At 52.9% G+C, this 15,438-nt stretch overlaps 5 protein-coding genes across 5 annotated transcripts; 2 read left to right on the top strand and 3 right to left on the bottom strand.

Moving 5' to 3' along the window:
* Positions 1–204: 204 nt before the first annotated feature.
* Positions 205–821, top strand: Z520_01410 (uncharacterized protein; the record flags this gene model as incomplete). Its single annotated transcript, XM_016771928.1, has 3 exons — positions 205–315; positions 378–693; positions 754–821. The coding sequence occupies 3 exons, from the start codon at positions 205–207 to the stop codon at positions 819–821; spliced, it is 495 nt and encodes a 164-aa protein (XP_016637067.1).
* A 96-nt stretch (positions 822–917) lies between these two features.
* On the bottom strand, positions 918–2,364 carry Z520_01409 (uncharacterized protein; the record flags this gene model as incomplete). The annotated part of the gene is made up of 2 exons (XM_016771927.1): positions 918–1,960; positions 2,019–2,364. The coding sequence occupies 2 exons, from the start codon at positions 2,362–2,364 to the stop codon at positions 918–920; spliced, it is 1,389 nt and encodes a 462-aa protein (XP_016637066.1).
* A 1,576-nt stretch (positions 2,365–3,940) lies between these two features.
* On the bottom strand, positions 3,941–5,162 carry Z520_01408 (uncharacterized protein; the record flags this gene model as incomplete). The annotated part of the gene is made up of 2 exons (XM_016771926.1): positions 3,941–4,328; positions 4,963–5,162. The coding sequence occupies 2 exons, from the start codon at positions 5,160–5,162 to the stop codon at positions 3,941–3,943; spliced, it is 588 nt and encodes a 195-aa protein (XP_016637065.1).
* A 1,533-nt stretch (positions 5,163–6,695) lies between these two features.
* On the bottom strand, positions 6,696–8,214 carry Z520_01407 (uncharacterized protein; the record flags this gene model as incomplete). Its single annotated transcript, XM_016771925.1, has 3 exons — positions 6,696–6,978; positions 7,027–7,785; positions 7,877–8,214. 3 exons carry the CDS (start codon positions 8,212–8,214, stop codon positions 6,696–6,698), a joined length of 1,380 nt encoding a protein of 459 aa, XP_016637064.1.
* A 3,056-nt stretch (positions 8,215–11,270) lies between these two features.
* On the top strand, positions 11,271–13,654 carry Z520_01406 (uncharacterized protein; the record flags this gene model as incomplete). The annotated part of the gene is made up of 2 exons (XM_016771924.1): positions 11,271–13,494; positions 13,554–13,654. 2 exons carry the CDS (start codon positions 11,271–11,273, stop codon positions 13,652–13,654), a joined length of 2,325 nt encoding a protein of 774 aa, XP_016637063.1.
* Between the last annotated feature and the right edge of the window lie 1,784 nt (positions 13,655–15,438).

The raw sequence follows: 15,438 nt of genomic DNA, 5'->3' as shown, positions 1-15,438 counted from the left end.
CAGGTGGGGATCAAGCCGCTGTTTGCTTCTCTTTGCGCGCCTAGACTTGCCCTCTCAGCCGCTGGGATATATATGATGCGCTGAAAGCAACTTCACGCCGTCAAAAGTCTGTGACACTCGCTCGCTGTGCTCACAGACTCGCTCGTAACCAACTTGCACATATATTTCGGGCTCTTTTACCACCTCTTCTCCCTCACCGCCAGCATGCCTCAGAGACAACCTGTAGGACCGAGAGCCCCAAAGGATGACTTCATGCGGGCTCTGGGGTTAAGCACCACCGATCCTCGTCATGAGGGATACTACCGGGCTATGAGAGTATGTTCGAACTGGACGGGGAATTGGCCCATAACCATAGCGTAAGGCTGATCAGGCGACAGGACGAAGCCATTTCCGTGTATAGCAAACTGAACTCGGATCGGACAAGTCTGATAGACGAGAAACGAAACGACTCTTCTACAACGCCGCCCTTCTTTTGGCACCACATACGTCCGGATCGCCGCCGGCAAGCAATCATTGATACCTGGCAACAAGCGAAACCCGGCACTATTCAACGAACGCTCTTCGATCAAGGCGCAACAACTGGCGAGCACGCTCCAAATTGGGTGACGCTGTGGCTTCTGTACAGTGTCTTTCGCTCTCGGGATATTCGTAACAACCGCAATCGTCGAGCTGGTGAAGGAGGTAGTACCGGAGGTAAGGACCATTCTGCATACCTTGGCGGATGCCACGCTGAGTCGTTTTTGCATGGCATAGGTCAGAGCTCAGGCTCCAACGATTCGCAAATATTCGATCCGGCCCGAGACAAATATGTGCGCCGCTGACGACGACGAAGTGGTGGGAAGACCTTGTAATTCTGTATGACTCCTTGTTTGATTCAATGGCAGGCTGCTGGGCAGATATTAGTGGCGTTTCATCGATTAATCATCTTCGTCTTCGTCATCCTCGTTCTTTTTCGACTTGCTCTTGGCCCCGTTTTTGCGCTCTTCTCTTAATGCTTTGACAACAGCCTCGTCGTGCTCGTCCTTTGTTTCGTCCCATTCCACGTCATATTCAGCAGCCACCGCCTTGATTTCCCTCCTGAGAGCGTTTGCCTCTTCGATCTGCGCCTCCCACTTTCGTGGGTCGAACCCCTTGAGCTCATACAAACGGCTCTGTCGACGACTGATGGTGATGTTCATCGCCGACCGATAAGACACCTCGCGATTATGGTACAAGAACCACATGTAACCGCCGATGATGCTCCCCATTCCGACAAGGTAGGTCACGGGCTCCATCACATCCCATCCGAGATCGGTTTCGAACGTCAAACGGTAGACCAAGTACCAGTACCCTATCAAGACCCCACATCCGCCGAGGGCGATCCTCTGTCCGCTTTTGTGGGCGGCCACGTCACATTCGTGCTTGATAGCAGCCATGTCGGCAATCCTCCTTGAGATTCTGCGAAGCCGTTGCCGCAGATAGAAAGTCCTGTCGTTGAAGGACGGCACTGCCACTTTGATTGTTCTCGGGTTGCCTTCGATTTCAACTTCAAATTCTTTCGCTCTGGCCGCGTCCCTGATAAAATCGCCAATCTCTGTCGAAGCACTCCATCTTACAAACTCGCCCGAGTCCTCGCCCTTCCCTTCTCTGCCGGCCCCGCTATAGCTCTGAACACCACCATCCCCAAGTGAGTCCTTGCCTTGGTCCTGTTCTTGCTCTTTTGGCGTCTTGTCTTTAGGCATGATCTCATCGCCTTCAGCCTCCATGGCGCGGAAGGATATTGACGGCAATCGATCGTCCCCCTTTTCGGTTTTGACTCTGGGCAATTCCGCTTGGATCAACCTTTCGAGATAAGAGAGGGGCTGTTGTGGGTGGACAAGTAAAGCAAGGGGAGCGAGGTTTTTCCTGTCGTCATTGTGATCGGATGTGGTCAAAGGCAGGACAAGCTTGAGTAGTCGTGAAGGGGTGGTGAGCAGCTTCCCTGCGATCTAGTTTAGTGAGAGCATTTGTGTGGATAGGCACCGCAGAACACTACATACCTTTGGTCATGGCCCCAGCAGAGCGTTGTCTTCGCACCGGAGGTTCTTCCGCTCCCTGACGATGCCATGGTGTACGTTGTTGCTTCTCTCCATCGTTTGCCAGAGCATTGTCGAAGTCTGAAAGGGCATCATCGACTCCCTGCTGATTGAGATCTTTCGCCTTTTGTTCGTGAGAGATGCCTCTGCAGCCGTATGGACAGAAGGTGCCCAAGGCTGGTGATGTTCGGGAGTTGGGGTATTGACCTCGATCAAGAACGTGAAGAGAGGGTAGAGTCCGGGGCACGCGATGGGCATGGGTCAATGGTTTAACCGACCCGAGTCGCCCAAGTGTCGACGCGACCCGCATTGTCAGCGGCGTCTCTCGAAGGCTATAATATTCTTTGAAGCAACGTCGGCATAGTGTCAGACCTCTATGGTGCTCTCCAACCGTACTGTCTAGACTCAAACGCGTGCGAAGTGACTGTGAGGAAGAAACAGGGACAAACGCACCTCCACGATTTCAAGGATTGCAGCATGTTGATCAATAAGGGAAAACGGCAGGCGACGTCATGGCCTGTGAAGCATCCAGGGCCGGTGTCAGCCACTGTGGCCATGTCCCGGAACAGTTCTGGCCCAATCACCCGCCAGGGCCCCTGGGCGGCAACTTTGGCGGCTCCCCAACGGGCCGTATAGTGGTGGCTGGGCCTTGGCCAGCCTCAGTAGGGATCTACGAGCACCTAGAGAAGGCCGCTAATTTCAGCATACTCCCGACTACCAGCACAATTATTGCAACATCTATTGCTGTCCTTCTGGATCCATCTAGCAAGTGTGTTAATATCCCCTCCGCACAAAAGAGTCTTGGCAAAATCTCTATGCACCCTTCATGAACAGCTACCTGCAGGCCACTGATTACTCGCAGGAAAGCCTATCTAGGTCCTTCGCTATATGTTCTCTACTCTCTTTCCCTTGGTCGTCATTGTGTCTGTTGCAATCTGGTGGAAATTGATGTGATTTTCAACTGGATCCCGACAGACGCCTGCGTCCCTACTGACGATGATCTTGAGGGCGGAAATAGAAAGGCCCAATCGCTTGCTCTGGCCGAGATGCTAGCTGTTGAGGGTACCGTCGAGGTCCTCTACTCTCTCCCCCGGATGCATGTGGTCGAGCTACCGTTCAAAACATTCCGAATTGCGGCGGAGCGGGTCTCTAGGTGAGAACATGGTCAAGACCACATGCTACTCCTAGCAAGCTACGCAGCTTAGCGGCCGAAATATGGCGGTGAGGTTGGTGCCTTGTGTCTGTCGCCCTGCTCGCTGAACACCAACCGCACAGCTTGGCGCAAGGTCACCTAACGTCCGGGTTTTGGTTTCCTTGACGGGTCGTTTCCCACCTTTTCACCCCTCGCACTCTCCTCTTCATTTCTTCCCACCGCTCCTGAAGACACAGCCCTGTGCTTCGCTACCAGGCACTCTCCGGCGTTCAACTGAGGAACAGACGGAACGAAGTACGCATGAACAGACCAAATCGCGTGCCATTTGGAAGATTAAGAAGAAAGAAGTCATGATTTTTGTTGTTCTAAATTCTAGCAAGAAGAGCATTCACACATCCTTCCGGGCAAAATAGTTCGGTCAATGAGGAGTTTCTCAAAAGCTCACCACCTTCTCTTCAAGACGCTATGCTTCAAGCGGGGAAATCGAACAAGGCTCAGAGAACCACACAGTTGCCTGCTAAAGTCTTTATCTAACCACGGCCACCCGTCATGAGAAAATGCGTAGTCGTGTCATCGTGAATTATAAGGAAAAGAAAAGGAAAAGATTGCCCCCCAGAAAAGGTCATGGTTTCGTGAGTCGTAAGGTTCGTACAAATGCGTCCGAAACGAGCCAGTTTCAGGACGACATCCGAGAGGCAGGGCTGGTGAAGTTTTCAGGATCATCCTCTGAAGCCTAGTAGCGAGGAATGGCCCGTCTGCTGTATTGGCTGGCGTCCGAGGAATAGACAACTCGGCGAGATGGAGACATGCGCATCGGGCTCGACAGGCGAGACTCGCCCCAATCGGGGCTGCTTCCTCCACTTCGGCTGCCGGTGCTGTCAGAATCGCCATAACGATACTCCGCTCGAGACGTGTCGGCTCCGCCCCTGCGGCTATGGCGACCAGAGCCGACGGGCACTGGATTGCCCTGTATCACACCCCCATGGGCAAAGCCAGTCGGGTACATGCCATCGTTGGCAGAGAAGTTTCGGCAAATGTTGAAGGCGATCAATGCAGCATTTTCTTTTGCCGAGCTCTCGGTGGAGTGATACGTAGGGGTCTGGTATTCACGGTTGTTCACTCTAACAACGCATCGGTAGCCAGACGGACTATGGGAAGTTTGGTAAGCAGGCTCGGGCCATCGCCGGCGCTGACAGAGACCTGAGGAGGAGGGTGTCAGTGTCTGAGATGAGAAGAGAGCGGCGAAGGTCGAGGAAAGACGGGGTTTCAAGGAGTCCGGAGCCAAAGGGAAGAAAAAATTCCAGGAGCGTTTCCACTGGCCACGCGTTGGGACACATCTGCAAGGCTGGCCGACCCCTGAGCGACCAATATAGCGTGGAGTGAACATGATCAGGACGTCGGCATGACGAAGCACTCAAGCCAGGAACAAAATGTGCAGGCCAGGTATCGAAGCCAAACTGAAAGAACGAGATGTTGAATGAGACATACTGGCCAGGTAGACTGTGTGCAGCATGTCTGCTTCAATTTGAGGTTGCTTTCAGTATTTCGGGAGCCCAATGAACCGTGCATCCAATTGTCGAACAAGAAGAAGAGAGACACAAAAATCCCACCAAACAGGTCAGCTAAACAAAAACTTATCAAGCAGTATCACCGCTCGCAAGATGGTCGCCTGGCTTGAAGGCACGGCGGATTTCGCTGGGCAAATGTTGTCAGGTAGCAGAAATTGATGGCATCGACATTGCTGGGCCTTTTTACAGGTGAGCCCGTCGCGGCATTCCCACATATTTCATGCTCTGGATAACAGGAGAACCCTGCACTGACAGCAAAGCAAGCGCGAAGACAGCGGCACTGCGTGGGGCATGCAGAAAGATTCCACAGTGGCCAAACGGTCGTGAGTGAGCGGCTGGGTATTGGTCCATCTCGGGAGGATAGCATTTTTCATCCTCTTCTGCCATCGTAACGTGTTGATGTGTTGGCATGCTCTGCAGCCAGTTAACGGAACCTTGATGTCGGGCCCATTCTTAGCATGATTCCTCTTTGTCGAGGGCTCCCGCAGATCCAGATGCCCGGGCTTGATTGGCGACAAGCTGCTTTGACGATTCCCCGCGCACTCCGTCGAATGAGAAAGTTGCCCATGTGCCAGAGCTGCTCGTGGCTCGTCGTGTCCTTTCGGCTCTGACTTGCTTCTCCGCTTGCATGCGTGACCGGTGAGGCTTGCAGATGCTCATCTTTTGAGAACCGACTTGGATCCGGGGAGGAGATCTTTATTCTGGGCCCTCGACCAAAGATCTCTCATTGACGCAATCAGCGTTACTGCGTATGCAGAGACAGCTGGCAGGTGGGGAATGGTGCTCTGACGATGCAGGGCCTTAGTCTCGGCTGGGTCGTCTGGGCGCCCTACTAAAAGCCACAAGAAAATCATCCATGAAACTCTCAAAAAAGGAGAGTTGATATAACTCTTTGATAGGCAGGTTAGGCGCCGAGAAAGGAAGAAATACATACTTGTAGTTTGGGAAGTATGCCTCGGTGCGAACAGTCGAAACTTTGAAATGCACCATTATTAGATCAAGCTGTTTATGTTCACAAAACGTCCCCCTCGCCACCATCTCGCTCGTGCAGCTATGCAATTTTGCGTTCTTTTTCAACTCGATAAGGAACAGGGTTAGGCGGGTCGACGAAAGCGTGTGCTGCAGTGGATCACAGACCGCACTCAACTCGTAGAGCTTTGATGCATGAATGCGTTGTCATATCAAATGCAGGTTTCCAGACGCTTGGGGGCACGGTTGCTGTCGGGCAAACTCGCATCAGAGCACGATATGATGTCTCATTGTCGTCTTCGCAGCTGACCTGGAATTCGACCAAATGTGCCAGCCCTACCTCCCTAGAAGAGCACCCGACGGATTCTTGAATGTTCGGTGACAGGGAACGAGGAAGACATTGATGCAGCTGAGGGTGATCCGGATGGCCCAGTCAATTCTATCAGGGCTTTGCCAAGTAGGCAGCCACAGAGTCTCCAACAGGTCCAGGGGAGGTTCGTTCACAGCTGCAAGCAAGGCAGGTCCTGCAATTGCACATGCATCTGGCCGATAACTGCATGAACGGGAGCGACTCCCCCCTAGAGGGTGTCCGGTGCCAGCCTGCGTTTGGGCGGTAGTAGCAATGCTAAATTTCCATTCCTAAGTAGTGGACAAACAGTCTCGAGGGTGCGGTGGAAGTACCACCCCTTTCAGTGGCCAATGGATCGAGAAGAACTGCGAGGCGGTAGAAATAGGGGAGGAGGGGGAGGGCAGAAAGCAAGAATGGTCCGAGTTTGGAAACAAGACTTAATTGTCTCCACGATTCCGCCGCATGTGGCAGCCCGTGGGCGTAGAGTTTAATAACGACTTGTGTCGGGCGTCAACATGGCTGGAAATCATGCATGGACAATGCCTGCTGTTCAAGGTTGGCCCTTGATACCCATGCATTGACTTCGGCATTGTCCGATTGCGTTATTCTGCGCCTTGCAGGTCCAGCGGCCTGGCCAACGACCACTCGCGCATGGCCTTTGCTGCTTCATGGGGAATCACAAAGACTGGGTGAATTCCCTTGACACCCGCACCCGCTTCAAAGATTTTCTCAGCAGCCCACTCGCTAGGGATTTGCGCTTCCGAGCATTGCCAGGTAAACGCTGAGCCAAATGGATCGTTGCTATCCGCGGTCCCATAGGAGTGGAAGTGTTCGACTATGCTGAGTCCAGAGAGATTGTAACAAGTGTGGTACGAGTCCGGCATTCTGTCAAGTGTCGTTAGTATCTGTGAGAAGAACTTTGGAGTGACTGACTTTGATGGTTTGTCCCTCAATCCGCCATCGTTTGCCTGACAACAACATAGAATATATCTTGCCAGACCTTCACTGCTGTACAAGTTCACGCTCACGTCTCTTGTCCTGTCGCTGGCCGAGTCTCGAGGACCGCTCACCGCCGCTTGTGCCAGAGGCCAACAACCCCCCAGCCAGTGGCTATAGCAACCATCTACCAGTTTATTTGTGCGGCCGGCAAAGCCACCTTCTGGCGCATATTGCCTGGAAGAGAGCCACCAAATCAGTGCATCGACATCGAGGAACTTGCCAATTGCTTCGTGCGGTGGACCATATAAGCACAGACAAGCGAGCGCACAAAAGGCGTAGGACCCGTGCGCTTCGCCTCCTGGTGACGCTGCAATTCCGCCCTCATAGGTCTGGCAACGCGAGATATATTCCCCGAGGCCGTCCTTGAAAGTCTCCAGACCTGCATCACGAGCTGGAGAATCTGGGGGAAGCGAAAGAGGAAGGTTGAGAAGTGAAACGGCAACCAAGGCACACAGAGCTCCTCGAGTATCTTCTTCGCCGCCTTCACATATCTGAAAGCCTCCGTCCGCTTGCTTGAGCCGCCCTAGCCAGTGCCACATCTTTTCACGATCGACAAGTGAGTAGGCCTCTTCGCCGCCAACCAACGCCAGAGACAGCAGCGCCGCGTAGGTCCCAGCTTGGTGGGCATCTTGTCCGAAGCCACCACCAATGCCGCCATTGGGGTTTTGCATGGAATAAATTGTTTTGACCACCCTGTTAGCACAGTCAGTCCACCGCTTCGTGGCATATTTACCACATGGGGGCCTAAGAAGAAGGCCTGGACCAAGTGCAAAACAAGTGTTACCTTGAACGGAATTCGGAAACGTCTTCACCGAGCATGTAGAGTCCCACCAATGCCCAATAAACCATCCAAGGACGACTAGCATCAATGCCGACGAAGGGAGCAGGGAACTCTTCCAAGTTCTGATGCAGGAATTCAATGTGCGCCTCTTTTTCTAAGCCAGGTAATCCAAACTCATTGAAATCGAATGGACTTCGGCTGGGGTCATTGATGCCATCGAGTAGAGGCAAGCACTCCCTGACGGTTTCGCTCTGAACAGTAGATGTTTCTGTCTCGAGTGTATCGAGTAGCAGTGGCGGTTGGCGGAAGTATGGGGGTATCTGATAGTCGGCGTTGTCCATGGTGGGCGTTGCAGCGTGTGAGGAAGACTCCAGGTTGCAGAGAGCAGGAGGAATAGTCTCGGATGAAGCAAGAAGTCAAGATATCTGTCTCAGTGCACATACCAGGCCGAGGACATGGCGTCACGACGGATATTTCTGGATGTTGATATTGTTCTCAAATTCCATTGGCGCTGGTTGCGACGCAGAGCATGTCACGACAGCCACGACAGAAGCCTGACTGACCCCGTTCGCGGGATAATACCTAGGTAAGGTTGGAAAGACTGATTGGCACAGGCAATATCTGCTGGGTAAGACCTCGTTTTGGACCAAGTCTCATTTCATCTCGTCTCACTTGGATATTGGGATTGAGATGTTGTGGTATCTCCTTGATGCGGGGTAATTGTCACTATCACAGCTGCCGCCCGGCAGCCAAGTGAGAGGAAGGCCCTGGAGCCTCGTAGCCCACCGGCAGTAAGGGGGCTCTGCTCGGCGCTTGCCCACTAATGTATCCACGCTCCATAGAATACTCGGTACTTGTCCGGTGCATCTCTACTACATCTCTACTATGTTTACATCGTGAAGTACGTCCATTGATACAGTGCCCATCGCAGCACATACTACTCTAGATCAATCTCCTCACATTCCCGACAGCTGTACGTAAAACCTGCGCTGCAGGGAAATACCGACACGGCCTGTCCGTAACAGCCACTGACCCAGACCTCAAGCAGCAGAGAAGTGCACAGGGTGTTGTGGACACAGTCGGTGACTGGCTCAGCATGGTAGATATGGTCGGACAACGTTCCCGCAAGCCGTTGTGTGGATACACCGTCACAATCATGGGAGCTGTGCTGGATTGAGGAGGCGATACTCTCCATGTCTTAACATCTGAAACGTCGGTCTGTCACCAACTTTGCCCTTGAACTTAAACCGACATATTTGCGGGAGGCTCCTGCTGCTTTGAATCGCCAGCTGGAACTGTCGTTGCCGTCAAGGAGCAGCAATAGCCCGGGTGGCTAGGTGCAGGCCGTCTCAAAGCCTACACCGCTCTTCGAAAGGGAGGATTACCCTCCTGCATGCTGCTCAGCTGCGATCCTTAATATACTGTTGTCTCAGGGCGCCGCGTACCAGGGGTTATGCGTGAACTACACACGCCGCCACGGTCGGCATCAAATAACACATGGCAGAAATGAGGAATACCAAGCTCAACTACAATCTGGCCTTGGACAGAGAGGCGCAGCATAGATCTCGCTCCCACAGCCGAAGGGTTTGTGCGGCAGAGACGATGACAGGAAAGGACATGCTATTGTGGACTAGTGGTCAGCACCGTTGGGCGATTACTTGCATTAGTGATGAGCTTGTTTGTGGCAATGCGACATCTCTATGGTCGACTATGAAGGCTCGTATTGTTGCGGTCAGACCGTTTTGCCCCGTGCAGCAGTCCACCGCAGGAGGCCTGGCAGCGAGCGTTCCAGGCACTTTCACCCTGGATCTTGCACAGTAGTTCAGCACCACCCCAGATACCAGGAGAGGGAGAGAGATGAATATCGGTGCTGGTTGGCGACATGAATGATATGAACGGCAAACATACCACATTGGTCTTAGGGATACAGAATTGTAAAGGCTGAGAGAGAGCAGGACCCGGGCAGCGCTGAAAATCAAGGCTCAAGAATCCAAACTGGGTTATTGCGATTGCTGTGCGTGTCAGTGGTTGAAGACTTGAGGAGGATGGCAAACAGGGCGCAGCCACCAAAGTTCCCAGCATACGAAGATTGGAAATCCGTTGATAATGATGTGGTAATTCCTCAGTGCTCTTTCAGTAAATACTGCATCCCTTTCCTGTCTCTCACATCTAATCTTTTGTTTCCTCTGTGTTGTGTTTTCTGCATCCTTTAAAGGGACTGTACTCTGAAGGTACAGTACCTAGGTACCTTTAGCATATCCACCGACGCCGCTTGTTTGACCCCCGGAAAAAAACGGGATTCCGGCCAACATCTAGCCAGCGGCACTACTTGGTACCCAACTCCAAGTGACTTGTACAAATCAGTGACCGCCAAGTGAACACAACTGCCGCTGGGAACCCACCCGACCAGCCAACTGACACTGGCTTGGGCTCCTCAACAAAAGGTACGCAGAACGGAGTGCGGCGTTTCCTTGGGTACCTCCCTACCTAGGTATCTACTGGTAGGTACCTTGTATCCCCCTCACACAGTCCATCTAACTCTCACCTTCCACTCTCACCCACTCGCCCAGTCTCTCATCCACAATATGAGTGATTGACAGACAGACAGACAGGATACATACAGCATCGTTCACCCACTGCCTCCCCCTCATTTCCCGCATTATCACCATTTCGCGATCTGCGTGGCTCAACGGACAAACTCAACTCTGCCACCGACCACTATCACCGAACTCCGTTAGGCCTCATCCCAAGTCGACACATATGGGGCTGTGATTCCACGACGCCATCTTTCCTCGGCCGGATCAGCCAGTCATCACGCGTCGGCAAGTCGGGCCCAGTCTTATCCAGTCGAACAGCCTACCAGCCCTTATCGCTTGGTCGCAGTTGGGGCCTCATCCTGCGGGCGACCTTTGGAGAGTTGGGACCTTTGGCTCTCTTTGGGTTCTGACCACTAATAACCTAACCAACAGAGTGCGCCCCCCAGCACCACACAGTCAATCCCACGAACCACTGACCTCGCACAGACACAAAATCCACCACCCACATCGCCCGCTGCCACTCTCCTCCCACTTTCTCGTGTACTCCCCGCCCAATTCGACGATCCGTAAAACCCTGCATGCACTGCTCACCGCCTCTTCTTACTCTCGCTCGCCCTCGCACCTGACGCCCGCCTCTCAGGTCGAGCTCGTTTTGAGCGGTCACTTCCTGTAACTCTTGTCCTCCAGTTTCCTCCCTCTTTACCTCTTTCTCTCGACAGCTCATTCTGTTCCTGCTTCACGAGGCCCGTGAGCGAGAGAGAGAGAGAAGCAATCGACCAGTCTGTCCTCGAGACGCCTTGTCCTCCAGATCCCGCATCTGTTATCCCACGAGGCTGACTGTCTGACACATCTTATCAAACATGGCGGGCAACGTCGCCCTGACCAGTGAAGACCTTGCCTATGACCTCGATACACGAAGCGCCTCTTTCTTCCGAAACCATGCCTGGCCTATACCAATGGACCAAGTAGCTGCTAGTCGGCCAGATCCAAGGAGGAACATTTCGCCCATCCAGACCAACAGCCATGGGCTGCGGCAGACCACAATGGCGGAGCATCCCATGATGGATACTTGGAGGTTCCAACAACAACACCACCACCAGCATCATCATCAACAACCGCATCCGCAGCCGCCCAGTATCGATTATGCCAATACCCAGCAACCGTACGATATGCATTACGATGCCCAGTTCCACGGCATAGCTTTACATCCTTCCCAGATGACCATAATGCCGGTGTCGCAGGCTCCGTTGGCACCTGGCTTACCGCTCGAAGCCGCTTACCTTCCCCTCGAGTCTGGTATTGAGGGCATGCCCCAGAACTGGGCCGAACTCCAGAGCGAACTGATCAACTATACCACGACGGATGTCGGCCTGGCCGTTTCACCATATCAGCAAATGACCAGCTCTCCCACGGGCTCCCACCTCGAAGTTCTCTCGCAACCCAGCTCTTGTGACGAACACGGATGGACCATGGTTGAGCCCAGAACGTCCTTCGAATCCTATGAGCGACAATTCTTTGTTGATCCCAACCAAACCGTGCACAATAGGACCTTGTCCGAATCGTCATACTCAGACCTCGAACAGCATAGTCATGGCGCGTTTATGTCTAATCTCGACATGGGTGCTTCTCAGGCAGTATACTCGCCGACTACTTTGTCAGACAGCGACTTTGAATATCCAGGACATACTCATCGCCTGTCTATCGACCACGGCTCCGCTCCGTCTGTGAGCGTCAATCCATCCGCTCTTGTACGTCCGATCCCTATCCCCTCGGCCAAGTCATCCGCACCGTCGATACGATCGCCCGGTTCCCAAGGGTCAGCTGGCTCCCCTGGCCGTAAGCCTTCCAGGAAGAGTCCCATAGCTGCCAAGTCAACAGACAAGGTCATGAAGAAGTCATCACCCGGTGGCAAGGTGGAAGGGGAGAAGCGGGTTGGCCGAAGAAAAGGACCGCTGCGGCCGGAACAGCGGAAACAAGCCAGTGAGATTCGGAAGTTGAGAGCCTGCTTGCGGTGCAAATTCTTGAAGAAGACATGCGACAAAGGCGAGCCTTGTGCTGGATGTCAACCGTCCCATGCTCGCCTGTGGCAAGTCCCCTGCACTCGCATCGACATCAAGGAAATTGGTTACTTCCTGAAGGATTGGAAGTTCGACTATGAGCGACATATCTCGCTGGGGTTCTCGGTGGGTAATATCAAGGGCTTCTCCGATACCGAAAAGACACTCTTCATTACCCATGGGTACGGCCACATGCTCCCTGTCACCGCCCGAGAAGTCTACGTCAGGGATGAGACATGTCTGAAAATGGACTGGATCGAAGCCAACTCATTCGCACCTGATGGCTACGAAGTATCGACAGCCAAGCTTTCGGCTGGCATGGAAGGCATCTCAACGACAATGCTGAGTGACTACCTCGACCGGCATATTGACGGCACTGGCACGTTTGAGAAATTTGTGGATGACTACTTCGAGGGAACGCCCTTCCTCTCACAAATGCTCAAGACGGCGTACCGATTCTACTTCAAGACTGGATCGAAGATCATCAAGAAGGCGTTGAAGTTGATGCTCGCCTACAATCTGACACTGCACATCACCATGGTGGAAGGAGTGCCCAGCGAAGAGTCATTTGTCGGCAAGATCGAAGAGCATACATCCAAATTCTTTGGCAAGACGATGGCTCCGGTCATGATCAACTTCCAGATCAAGTGTGCCATGGCCGATATGTGGCGTGAACTGCACAAGGATGTTCTCGAGGAACTGTCCAGCCTGTACTCGAGCGTGTACAGTGGGGACAAGCTCAAGAACTGGCCCACTATCTTCATCCTTGCATCCGTCCTGCTGGCTGTGTGGGAGTGCATGCAATTTGACTGCCACTACCGTGTTCCCGATTCTGCGGCCGTGGAGAAGTTCTGTAACGACATGGAGACTACTCCGGTTGGTGTCGTGGTTGGCCTTTTCCAGGCCATTTCTCAGAAGCTCCCATCGTTCCTTGAATGGGACACTTCCAAGCACCACGCGCTCCTGGCATCCAACATGGATGTGTGCAACACCATGAGCGAAGTGCGAGAACATGTTACGAGATATGGTGAGGCGACACCCTCGGACCTTTTTCTGGTTAGTGCGAAGAACTAACTTTGTTGGCAGAAAACTACTTACGAGGTCGACCTAACGCACGGTTTGACCGCAAGGATTTTGATTCGTTGTCGAACAAGTTCCTTGCCAAGCTTGTGATCCGGGCGAACTAGCCATATGATGCATTTACGGTTTACGATGAGGAAGTCCCGTCGTTGCAGATCTCACGAGATATTTGACGTCTCTCACGATAACACACGTTGCTTCTTGATTTGTTTTCACGTGTATCGGATGGACGACTGATGAACGACCACGGCGTTATGACGACGACGACGACGAACGCACTCACTAGCATGAATCTAGCCTTGAAATTTTCTTTGGTCTCATTTTGCGTATATATATGTTGTGTCGAAGGATCGGTCTATGGACGGAGGACTGGGACGAGGAATCATATCCACGGGGAGCGGCAGTGGGGTTGCTTTTGGAGCATGAACAAGGACGGCGCCCTGCATGCAATGAGCGTTACCAAGCAGATCCCGCACCATCTTGACGAATTATCATATTTGGCGAGGCTAGTGGGTGGAAATGCACCGTTCGAGCAATTACATAGACCGCCAAAAAAGGAGGCAAGAAAGAGAAGGATCCTCACGGCAAACTGTCGGGCTTGTCACTGGCATGGTCATGTTTTGTTGAGGAGGGCTGCACTTCCTACATGTAATGGGAAGGCAAGGATGGATGAGGGATGAGGGATGAGATATATGGAGCATGTCAACCATGAGATGTCGAATAGCGATCACTATCATCCACTCGTAAACCAAGACGATGTAAGGGAACCGTGTGTTCCTTTAAATAGTCGAGCAAAAGCGTCCTTTTGGTACTTATATTCCGTCTAGGGATTTCGTTTTTCCCAGCAACGTGTGATACGCGAGCCCATAGAGTGGATGGACGATCCCAGTTCCAATGAAATGGAGCAAACGAGTTTTTTGGGAACGGGAGGCCCCGAATAACAGGCCCAGGCTGGTACGGCATTCCTGATGCAGTAGTGGCAGTTGATAATTCATACCTTAGGTAGTTCCCCTAGGTACCTACCTAGGTATGGTTTGGGCCCTAGGGGGCGCTGGGTGCACTGGGTGGTCGCTGCCGCAGTCTATCTTGCCCCGGAGTCCTGATCCGAGCCCGCCCTGACGTACCGGTGCCAAAGCCACTGGCGCCACTGCTGTACTCGGTACTAAATATTAAGTATTGTCAACAAGCCGAAAACACTCTTTTCTCGACGAGTCTGGAAAACTCGAAGCAAAGAAAGCGCCAGAAACATCCCGACACCATCATCAACCATTCAACTTTCTTCCGAAGATGGGCCTCCATTGACCCGGCAGTGTCCTCCTTCACATGCCTGCTGCTGCTGTCACTCTCGTGTTACTTTTGCACTTTGCACTAGTCCTCGACGAACCACTCCGACCTTTGTTACACCTCCAGCGACCTCCCCACGACCTTGCATCTTTTGGCCCAAAGCACCAGAAACTTCTTTCCCTTAGCGAATAGCTTTAAGACGCCGTTGGCGGTCTTCGCAGCGCGCCACTGAGCTGCGATTCTCGTGCAACTTCAAAAGAGGTGACGAACCGCGAACACTAGTCGTCAATACGGATCCCGCCTTCCTCGATTCATACATTCGCACCTGCATCTCGAGTGCATTGACTGGCTTCGGAAAGCATTGGGCAGGAAATCAAATTCATCCTCCAAACACCAAACACTTTGAATTCATCAACTCATCAAAGTTCACCCCCCTGCCTTCGCAATCACCTCAACTTCTTTTCTACCCCTACAGTCTTCTGGAACCACAAATCGCTCTGCAGGGCTGCTTAAGGCTGCTAAGGCTGTTTCGCTGCTCCCACCAGAGCCCCCCAACCTCTCCCGTTCACTACCACATCCGTCTTCTTCGACTCCATACCTTGCCCCT

Source organism: Fonsecaea multimorphosa, assembly GCF_000836435.1.
Source record: "Fonsecaea multimorphosa CBS 102226 unplaced genomic scaffold supercont1.2, whole genome shotgun sequence".
Classification (NCBI taxonomy): Eukaryota; Fungi; Ascomycota; class Eurotiomycetes; order Chaetothyriales; family Herpotrichiellaceae; genus Fonsecaea; species Fonsecaea multimorphosa.
The sequence above is the reverse complement of the archived record's forward strand: the minus strand, read 5'-3'. Positions and strand labels throughout refer to the sequence as shown.